At 45.3% G+C, this 11,436-nt stretch overlaps 1 protein-coding gene across 1 annotated transcript in view; it reads right to left on the reverse strand.

Annotated features, from left to right (window-relative positions):
• T265_05322 (hypothetical protein) overlaps positions 1-11,436 on the reverse strand; it is a gene marked incomplete at both ends in the record, with an annotated part of 70,955 nt that overhangs the window by 27,351 nt on the left and 32,168 nt on the right. Inside the window, 3 exons of the mRNA XM_009170305.1 lie at positions 3,907-4,111; positions 5,529-5,708; positions 9,216-9,507. Of these exons, the coding sequence (XP_009168569.1) occupies positions 3,907-4,111; positions 5,529-5,708; positions 9,216-9,507 (677 nt within the window). The remainder of the gene's footprint in view (positions 1-3,906; positions 4,112-5,528; positions 5,709-9,215; positions 9,508-11,436) is intronic.

The following is an 11,436-nucleotide window of genomic DNA, read 5'->3' on the forward strand; positions in this document are numbered from 1 at the left end:
TCATTACCGGAAAAAAGTTGGGTGGAGGACCTCAAAAGAAGTGACCCAGGAAAGCTTACAAGATTTCAAATGATTATCAGTAATTCGGCCTACAGACTCATCATCATCATTATGGACAGCACGATATTAGTGTTCAACACTGATGCTTCGCTGCTGTACAAAGTAAACGTTTCGCGTTCGGAGAAGACCTGAACCCATTTAACCTGCTGTCCTATGATGCACTTCCGCCACGAAGAGACTGGACCTTACCGTGGTGTGACGGTTTGCGTACCTCAGCGATCCATTGAGCTATAGTGGGGAGTGTCCCCGTGACACTCACAGAGTCTCTCATACCAGGTTGGTCAATAGTTGGAGGTCTGACGAACACAGTCTCCCGGCCCTAAGGTTGGGGGTTGGAACATGTTGTGACCTAGAAATGGTAATGCATTTGCATTTCCCGTCAGACACCGCTGCCTTGCGGTTAGGCTTTGGTTGAGGACTCCAAATAGTTGGAGTCTGACGAACACAGTCTCCCGGCCCTAAGGTTGGGGGTTGGAACATGTTGTGACCTAGAAATGGTAATGCATTTGCATTTCCCGTCAGACACCGCTGCCTTGCGGTTAGGCTTTGGTTGAGGACTCCATTCGTCTTCCTGTCTAGGTGTGGGCGCCCGGACAGTATCCCAGCTCTCGTACAACCACGACATTCACGATGATGATGCACTCAATACTAAACCAATCATCGATGACATATGACCACAAGGTGCTCCCTACGCACAACAAACGCCTCTGTAGAAACATCTTTTCCGATAAAGGATGTTGGTTGGTCAACAGGTGGAATAACAGATTTTCCAAAAGGTGATCACTTCTCTAAAACGACACAGGTTTTCTCGCTTTTTAAGCTGGATAAGATGACATCCAAACCAAGCCTCCGCCCAAAAGTCAAACCACTGCTACACATCATAAAATTCGCCTGTTTTTTAAACAGCTCAAACAAGGAACTCTCATGTGAACCCTCCGACCAAGTTAAATTTTTTGACTGAAACTGTCTTCCGAGCAGCGTTTAGTGGGGACCCAATAATCATGGAAAAAAGAGCCGCTTTTAAGAGGGCTTTTAGAAAATATAATTCGGCTTCAAAAACAGACATTTTTGAGTTGCCAGGCTGGTCGCAAAAAAAGACGTAAACAAGTAGTAAACGAAACGAAGAAGATGGCAGTGGGTGCGCAACCACAGGTAGCTAACTTGTCGGTACATCTCCACGCCGAATTGAAAAATTAGCCTAGATGTGTGAGATCTCAAGAAACAGGGTTTTTGAACGCTGTGTTCGAACCTGACTTCTCCATCTCGACTTCTCCTTTCCAGGCTTGGGCAACCTTGCAGTATCACAGCACACGTTCTTCCTTCGAGTGGCATGGCAGCGAAAGGATGTTCAGTAGAACGGCTTTTTTAGGCGAACAGACGTTACCCAGCTTCAACCTAAGCACGATGCTCGATAGACAACAATCGCTCAGATGTAATACCCGTTCGGTGAATAGCTGACATGCTACCCGAAGGAAGCATGAGGGCTGAGATACCGTCAGGTTACACAGGAGCAGTTGAGATGCTGAGGTTGGGTTCGAACCACGGACCTTCTGATCAGAAAGTATAGGTCCTAACCACTGAGCTCTCTCGAGCTCTAATAAGAAGAAGGGGGATTTGACAGATCTTGGGTTGAGAACTTGAGTACGAATGGCATGGGTGAAAGTGAATATTCTGGGGTGAATTTGAGCCGTACCAGTAACCGGGACCTATCGAGAGTGATTTCGGACGACTTCATTGCAGCGTGAAACATTTAAAACAGACACTGTAGGGAATTTCACAACTGTATTGTTCCGCGATCTTTATCTTTATCACAGATAAAAGCGAACTACCAAATGTCGACGTGTTAACCTAACTTGACCCGACCGCGTGCGAGAGCGGCCAAAGTGTTAGCGCTTGTGATCAATGGTCCTTTTAGAAGGGTCATACCCTTCGGACAAGCCCCAGGGAATTGGACCCTGGTAGGCTCTTCCTCTAGTGGTAGGACTGTATAGTCTTTGATACAAAAATGGACAGGACTGTGTTTGGAACGACACACAATAAGCGAAATTTCTACAAAGAGCCTTATTATTTAATATGTGTAAACCATGTACTCTCTGAAGATGCTTTGAACTCAGTTAAGTCTAGCTCCACGATACACTTTATTGATTTGGTCATTGCATCGATCGTTCATTATGCGACTTACTTAGGTAACCGCATTTATGCCACACAAAAAAACAGTAAAAAGAACTTTCTCAGCCCGCGCCCATTTTCCGGACAGATCTGGGATCAGTTAGCGAGCGAATGAAGCTGTTTAACCGTTGCTCACTTGTGAAGCTTGGCTGATTTCAGTGTTGTGAACGTGGGCTACGTAGAAAGCTGCGTTTCAAACGCTTGTTTAACAACAATATTTAAGGATTAAGAAGTCATCCAGGTTGCAGCTTGTACTTGGGCTGTATCTATCGATGCACTATAATTGTGTGCAAGTCTTTGAGAATTCCGAGAACGAATAAGTGGACTGACGGATCTTCCGGAAACGATTATCGATTTTTGAAAAAAGTGTTCCCAGACATACATAATGCAACCAAAAAAACAGTCCTGGAATGGGAATTTAACCCGCAACTTCTTCCTTTCCTGCTCTGTGCTCTATCAACTGAGTTACCGCGGACGCTTGTGGAGCACTCACCCGGTAGGCGAGAGGTCGGGGGTTCGAGTCCCATTTAGGGACTGTCCTCTCGGTTGCATTTTGTGTTTGGCTCCGTGTTCAAGTTTTTCCGAATTCCCACTCGTTTTATGTCGACTTGCTTGACACCATACACTCGGTGCCTCCGTTTAGCGTGGACCTCTTCCATAGTGTAGCATTGTCTAGATTCCAGAACCGGGCCTTTTTAGACACAATTCAGTCATTACTGCTTCTCCACGTTTCTCTACGCAGGTTAGCGGTAGTTCTACGTCTCCGACCACAAACTCTGCCACTCCTCGGATCACGTCAAGCGCATTGTCACAAGCTCTCGCATCCGTGCCATCTCTCACTGCCCGTCAGAACCAACCAGGAGTACAAGCCCCATCAGTCCCAACAGTCATCATAGAGGGAGACATAACAAGGGGGTATGTTACGTGAGAGAAGGAGCACTGTACAACGGAAAATGTAGGCATGTTCGACACAGCACAGATGAGACATCAGAACTGAAATACCCGTTGTTCTAATTGAGCATTCACCTCTACGGGGTCGTATGGCTCGGCAGCGCACGTGCACTTTAGGACTGGGCAGCTGAATGAGTTGTCATTCAGGACAGGCACGAAACACTTGAAGATAACCTAGAGAACGAATCTCTTCAATTTTTATAGGTCTTCTTAGATTTTGACGCAACTGTCACCAGCATCAGCTGAATATTGTTCGAACATGCACACCGATAAATGTATGGAAAAAGATAGTGAAAATGACTGCCGTTGATCACCATTCAGTTCGTTTGCCATTTTGGGAGAAAGTGAAGACCAATGGGAGTAGTTGAAGGTTTTCCACGGTGAGATAATGTCTTCCACTAGGCACTTCCAACATTAGCCTCAGTTTCCAGAAAGCAAACAGAGTAGGCAGAAGCGAGCACGAGGGCTGGGATACTGCCAGGTCGCACAATCCTAGACAGGGGAAGTCGACAGGCAGAAGTCGGGTTCGAACCACGGATCATCGAATCAGTAAATCCGCGCTCTAATCACTGAGCTATTTTGCCCCCACTTCAGAGGTAATTCCCTAGAACAGGCAGTCATTCCCCAACTAAAATACCGAGATATCAAGCTAGGATTCGTAAACGCAAACCAGATGTGATTCGTTTGAAAATGGCAGAGTTCACAACGTCGATATTTGTATTACACCAACTACAATCGGTACTGGCTGTTCCGATGAGTTGACTTACGGTAGTATCGCAATTTCCAGCTGTTGCGCTCATCAATGCTTCTGTTCCCGTTTTCTGGTCAAAGTTTGATGAAACGATGGAACGTAGACCGAAGGCCATAGAAACAATGGCAGTCATGTGTGTCTCAGGACCAAACACATGGATAGGTATCCCTAAAGTAACACCTGTCAAGAGACCAGAAATTTTGCATTAGATAGCATTATTGGAACTTTTATTCATTTATCATAATACTCGAAAGAACTTGTGGATAGTGCACGAAAAAAACACCACCCCCCGAAAAGTACAAAATGTGCCGGATAAAGCGTAAACATAGTACACCCGTCGGACAATGTGGTGCACACGCTTGCAAAATCGATCTCGGAGGATTATATATTCATGTGGCGTTGGAGTAATAATTGGTTTTGGCGACCACAATATAGCCGACTACTGGTCTGCACCCACGTACAGGGAGGCCCGATGGGGCAATGTATTAGAGCCCGTGCTACACTGTTGCTGTCAATGATTCCAGATCCTTTTTGAAAGGTTCCTCTTGTTCAAATTAGATTACGTCTGTCATGAAGGTTTCTCTTGTTCAAATTAGATTACGTCTGTCATATAGAACCACCTAACTTCCACTGGCAACGGCAGTGTTTTCTTGAAATATCACATAAACAGAGGACGTCAGACGAAAGTGAAACCTGAAAAAGTCTGGGAAGGCGGCCCTTGGGACGAAATACAGCGGACGCATAAGTGTGACACGGCGCCCATTCCGTAGAAACATAACACAGCAAGCATGACCCAAGAGAAACGTTCAATTGGGACATCAGGGGCTTTTCGAGAAACGCGTTACAAAGCGTTTGAAATCAACTTTTACACACACACACACACGAAGGAAAAAATACCAAAGAATCGGAACAGTCAAAATTCTACCCCAGGAAAATTTGTGGGGGTGATTGACGCACATCACTAGTGAACTGAATGAAGTCAGGAAAGTAAAAGAAACATTGCTGCTGTCCATCGATCGTTTCCTTTGATCCGCGAATCAAGTAAGTGTAATGCTGGATGTCTGCGAGGTTGTGGTCATAATCTCAAAACGATAATTATGGCCATCGGCGTCCTACTGACCAGTGAGTACTAATTAGGATATATTCACGGCGTAACGATTCAGTTTACTACTTGAAAAATCAATAGAATGGAGCTACTCGAAAAAAAGTGTGGAAAGTTACGGACACTCATTAAAAAGTGTATTTTTGAAGACGGTTCCTTGTTTTTAGGGTTGGCAAAAACCAGCAAATCACGCGGCTCTCCATAAAAGTAGCTTAATTCGATGCCGTCATTTCAACATTGTGAATTTATAAAACGACAGAATTGTTGAGCTTCGTGAGGATGGTAGCGTAGCTAACGCCCGTAGACTGAAGATGAACAAAGAAAGACCGAGCCAAGTTTCCACAACAATGGGTTAGAACTACAGGTAACACCCGGCCTTCATTTGCTTAGGTGGTCCAACAACTTTCACATCGCCCTTGGGAAAGACAAACAAACAAGACATTCCAGAATTTACGCCATAAACCGATTCCCGATGGTTTCAGAATGCAGACTTACCCAATTCACGCATTATCCTCAACCCTTCTTGGTAGTTTGGCCCAGCACGACGTACGAAAACGCGCACATTGTGCCTCTGCAGTTCCGACTTGAATTCCATCAAAGCACGCATAATGCCCTTGAAGGTTGCGGCCACATTAGTGAAATTGGCGATACCCCCACCGATTAAGAGGATTTTACCTGATGAGTGAGAAAGGAACCTGGATAAATAATTCCACTGAGGCCGGTAGAAAAGATGAGTTAAGAACTTCACGTCGTATTCTGAATTGCTTAAATACCACACTCGAGCGAAGACAAACACGCAGCGATCATATACACAAGTAAAAAACATACCCACGGCTCTCCACAGTAATAACTGCTCTATGATGATCATTAAACGTCTTTAGGAGGCCTTAGAGTGCATAGACAATCTCTAACTGGCAGCATATGGTATTCTTGAATTCAGGAGGACGCTACCGTTCAGAGGGGCGAGATGGTCCAGTAGTTAGAGCGCGGATGTACTGACCGGAAGATCCGTGGTTCGAACCCGACCTCTGCCGCTCGACTTCCTCTGTCTAGGCTTGGGCATCCCAGCCTTCGTGCTTCCTTCGGGTGGCATGGCAACTAGGCAACGGAAGGGTGTTACAGCTGATCGACGACAAACCACTATCTTTCAGTGCATCGCAATGACCAGTTCAGATCAATTAGTGACGAAACGTTTGTAATCCAACAACCAAGCTCGGCGAACAGATCAACAAGCAGTCAGCACACCTGAGCAACTTATAATTCCCGACACCGCCGCTACCAGTCAATACATCCGTCGAGGTGTAACTCTAGAATTTTCACCTGCCATTCCAAATTCTAAATTTTCATTGGATACGATGCTACCTGTTCAAAAAGTTGACAGAGCGATGGATAAACAGCAGCTGAATTATTCAGATATTCTCTTGACGAAACTAGAGACTCATCACACCAGTTGACGGACAAAAGGCCTTGAACAACATACATTTCATCCCATACAACAGGGATCGAAAAATGTTTTTTCACTACGGGCCGGACCCAGAATTCCACGACGGTTCCGTGAGGCGGAGGCAAAATCACGCCACGGCACACTCAAATACGCATACGCACAAGAGACCAATAGTATCAGTAAACATAACGACGAGCGAAGCAAGTAAAACTGGTCTTTTGAGTTTATCGCCGTGTAGCCAGTGCTGAATTGGAACATTTTAATAGTTTGACTCTGAACATTAGGCTAGGACAATTAAGCAGTTCATGCCAGGTGTTATAAAACAGTTCACACAGTATACTACTCAGAAGGTCGCCGAAGATACTCCTCTGAAAAAATCTGTAAAATTTATAAAACATTCCCTAAACATACTTGTAATGCACTACTCTTAAGGCTGCTGAAAATTCGCCGACAGACCACGACCGGTTTTGCCCTTCCTGGGGCTCATCAGGTAGGCGCAGTCTCCGGGTTTCCGTCAACCTTATGTTCTACTTGAAACCAAATTGCACGAAATTAGCGAACACTCATCTGCAAACTAATTTGGTTTCGCGAGAGACTCACCTGGAACCCAGCTGAATCTCTCGTTTGTGCTGCTCTCGGGCAACTGTCTCGGGCAACTGAATGTGCGGCACCAGGCCGCTTCATGCCTCAGTCACTACGACATTCGGTCCCAGGTGAGTCTCTTGCAAAACCAAATTAGTTTGCAAGTTTCATCTCTGTGTCAATTTTAAGTTATGTAGCGATATCTTCAACAGTGCATTGGTATGACTTTAGAACAACCGAAAATGGGCAAAAAGCACATTCGTGAGAGAGCGAACTTGATGTTCGACTTGAAAATAAATTTTTTAAAAAAAAAAACAAGAAAACTTCAGGTGGGTTCTGAATAGGACGAGTAATGTTTCATCGAACAGTGCAGTTGACTGTTACAGTCCTTTGAAAAGCGACAAAATCAAAATTGTTTTCGTTAACTTTTTCTAATATCATCGCTTGAATTCACTCTAGAAGAATTCTGAATAGGACAGTTCAGTCCTTTGAAACGCGACAAAATCAACATTGTTTTCGTTAACTTTTCCTAACATCATCGCTTGAATTCACTTTAAAAGATAAACGGGTCGTTTCATGGGAAAAAACCCGACAACTTTAGAACTACTAAAGGTACAGAGAGAGGCCAAACGACATAGAAAAGTCTGGGTCTGTCCAGGCGACCAACCCGGTACTTCTGGGCTAGCTCAATATTGGGACGATTCCACAGATGACTGATCATCATGTTCTTCTTGTTGGACCCGTGAGACCTTCCAAGTCAGTCAGGAGTAAGGAAAATCCGGTTCAGTACAAACAGCTAAAAGGAATGTCAGGCGGACCTACATTTGTAACAGTTTTGGCCAGCACTTGCTTTTTGAAGCTAGTGACACTGTAAGGTTGGTTTCAATGGGGGCACCAGGCATCTGTCAAGGAACAGTCGTCTTTGTGACGGCAATTCACTGAAAATCTAGTTAACCAACAATGAGAGACAGAGAAGAACCTAGCATCTGAAGAGTTGCCCTGAACCTAGCTAGCCGACATCGACCGCCCTCGAAACGAAACCCAAAATGTGTCTACTAACAGGGACAGTCTACAGAAAGGAATCTCATCAGTAGCACATTTGCTTGTTACAAAGAACTACATCGCTAGAACAAGCAATATGCGTAACAGCAAGGGCTTTCCGCTCAGTCTGGTATGCAATCGTATGAACACTCTTTAGGTTATGTAAACCCAAGGGGATAGAACCAGATGAAAGTATGGGTCAGCTATGGATGGCCCATAGCTGTCAAAACAGGTGGAGCCAACTAAAAAGGGGAACCCATAATGTATGCAGAGCTTGTTCTCCTTTATAAACGTATAGACACAAACGGGAAGCGGATGCTGTTCAACAGTCATTTAAGGACGTACAATCGTGGTCACATTCGCGGACTTGACGCTGTGGACTGTACACAATACTTAGGCATGATCAAATTAACAGGTGAATTCAATCAGGTCTCCTAGAGTAAGCTGGTAACCTGCATTACCGGTAAGCCGGACGCCAATCATATTCACATGCTACCGTGTGGTTTTACATGGCTTCACTCGTTTCACACGCATACTGCTCGATCACTCAACCACAAAATCGAATTTCGGGAATCGACCGTAAGCTACTGACGAAACACGTGAGCAGTATCTGGCTAGATATCAAAGCGTCGCTCCGGTATCAGGTAGAAGGTTGGTCGTTGCAATGCTTATTGATTATCGTCAGATATTCAAAAAACGCTTGAGAATGTTCACTTTCGAATACATTGTGCAAATGAGATTTTTACTTCGTGCCCAACTGCTCAGTAGGTGTTGTTCAATGGACAACTGCCTACTGAGCGGCGTTCTTCCTTTCGCCAGTGCGCAGAACGCCTCCTCCGCACCCACAGAGGCTAGAATCAACTTCGTCGTTCAAGAGTACACAGGCTAAGCAAGGAAATATGTCGGAAAACCTCTGAGCATGAAAGAGACACGGACACACGACAACACGTTTACCACAACGTTCCCCAGAGATTCATCAAACAAGAAGCGTAGGTGGAAGCGTAGGAAAAATCGCTCAGGGATAGACATGCAAATCCTCAGAGGAGAGAACGCGCTCTTACAGTTTCAGATTGCATCACTCAGCCCAAGAAAAGAAACAAACAGGGAACACATACCATCAGGATGGGGATTGCCGCGTGTCATCAGTTGCAGGATAGTTTTTGCGTACTCGTAAGTTTGACCTTCTGAGGGAGCGCCAGAATATTCCCCGTAATTGGCCAAATCCGAAGCACCGTTCCCTTTCCCCTGCTCGTGTTTCACTTGTTCTGCCAATGCACATACGGTATCCGCGTAGATGACAGAAGCCCCACCCCCGGCACTCATTGTCCAGATACGTCCGTTTGGATTGAGCACGGACAACTTCATCGAAGCTCCGGTACGCGCATCGAGCTCCGCAATGTGTGCTTCCTTAAAATGGATTAATAAACCATTGTTACTTGTTGACCAAAGCTGGAAAACCTGTGGATAGCGCTTGGTAGAACCGAGTGATATTACGTTTAGTGTTAGGGATAGCAATCTCGAAGTTAGGTCCGAAAAGGAATGAGACACTACTGAGACTACTTCCATCAAATAATCAATAGTTTCAAGGCCGTGAACCATCTGACTGGAATGGGTGCTGTGGACATGTGGCGTCTAAGTCGTTTAAGCTGTAGATCCGCCGATCACCGCACTCGTTGGTCAGTGAAGAAAAAAATAAGAGAATTTTCCAGTACCTTATCATCACAACACCCTAGTTAAACTGACAGCGTAAATTATGCGAGTGTTTTGTGCGGTGGGCAGGTTGAGCCCGAAGCACCCTTACAATTACGGTTCTTATAAAAATCAACCCCCTGGCTCAGAAACTATGTTGCACTGACGGTCTGTCTGAGGAGTCTGGGAAGACCTCTGGAAGCATAGTTTTCGGCATTAGGCTGGGTTGCTATGAGAAGTAGATTGAGCAAAGGACGGAGTTAGAAGCCATGATACTTCTCAGCTCTTACACACACAACCGAACACATTGCAACTTGGGATGCTCGGGTGTCCAAGTGGACTTAAACTTGGATGATTTGGCCTTGGAAACGGTTGCCGATAACCGGTCTTGAAATTCTGCACGATCGACAACTCATGAACGCTAATACGGCAGGAAATGTATATAACTTAACTGCCACTAAGACCAACTGGTGGGAATGGCGGCCTGTCTTTGAATGAGACAGGTCGACGGTAGAATGACCGAAACAGATTGCTGAGTGCTTTAAGATAGCGTCCAAGACATGTACACTCAGCGCTGGAATGCCACAACAACTGCTTAGTGAATGGTCCTTAAACACCAGTGACCAGAAAGCCTTTGGACATTCAAAGGTCACTAGAGAAAGCGGCCATGAACTCGCACGAAGGGATAGGACCCATTGCACATTGAAAGACCTGGGTTGAGCTCAAGTCCCCAACAAAGCATCCTTTAACCGGCAAAAATACCAATCTGGCATTCTTGGACAGCGCTTTTGACCCAGGTTTCGCCCGGAGAACAACAAGCGGTATAAAAGAGTGGGTACGTCATTGAATGGTCTTGATAGTTGTCGAGGTGTGGTTCACAAAATAGCTGAAAGAACTGACTTATACAAAGTTGTATACACCGTCCCTCAGAAGAAAAACAACTTGATTTGGTCTCGCAAAGGTTTTCAGATTCCTACGACCCTCTTAGAAGAGAACTTGGTGTCAGATGGTCCGTCTGTCTAGAGGTGTTGATCAGAACAATTGGCTTTTGCTTGAAAGCACATTCGTAGGAGTCCGAGCTTATGGGGGCGTCGATGGACTAAATGAGGTGGATCAGGTCCAGATATAAAGGAGTAATAATAATAATAATAACAATAATAATAATAATCGTTCGGCTGTAATACCCTTTCGGTGTCTAGCTGCCATGCCACCCGAGAGAAGCACGAGGTCTGGGATACTGCCAGCTGCCCATGCCTAGACAAGGGAAGTCGAGAGGCATAGATCGGGTTCGACCCACGGACCTCCCAGTAAGTAAATTCGCGCTCTTAACCACTTGAGCCATCTCAACCCATGAAGGAGCAGCACCAACTAGTGAAAATAGCCATAAATATCTATCTATCCGACCAACCAAATGGCAAGGCTGAATGGAGATCACCTTAAGACGATCTGACAGAGTACTCGATCCAAAGTTCCTATCTTAACTAGTCAGCTGTCCCTAACTCAACCAAGCAGAAAACTCACTTCTGGTGTCTGGACGCGCCCAAACGGAAATGGAAATTCCAGTGACTGGCCTTGTGGAGACCAAAGTGAGTTGGCAGAAAAGAGGAACTCAGCACACTGATCCAACTTGGCAGCAACGTCCAGTAT

Source organism: Opisthorchis viverrini (assembly GCF_000715545.1).
Source record: "Opisthorchis viverrini unplaced genomic scaffold opera_v5_98, whole genome shotgun sequence".
NCBI lineage: Eukaryota > Metazoa > Platyhelminthes > Trematoda > Opisthorchiida > Opisthorchiidae > Opisthorchis > Opisthorchis viverrini.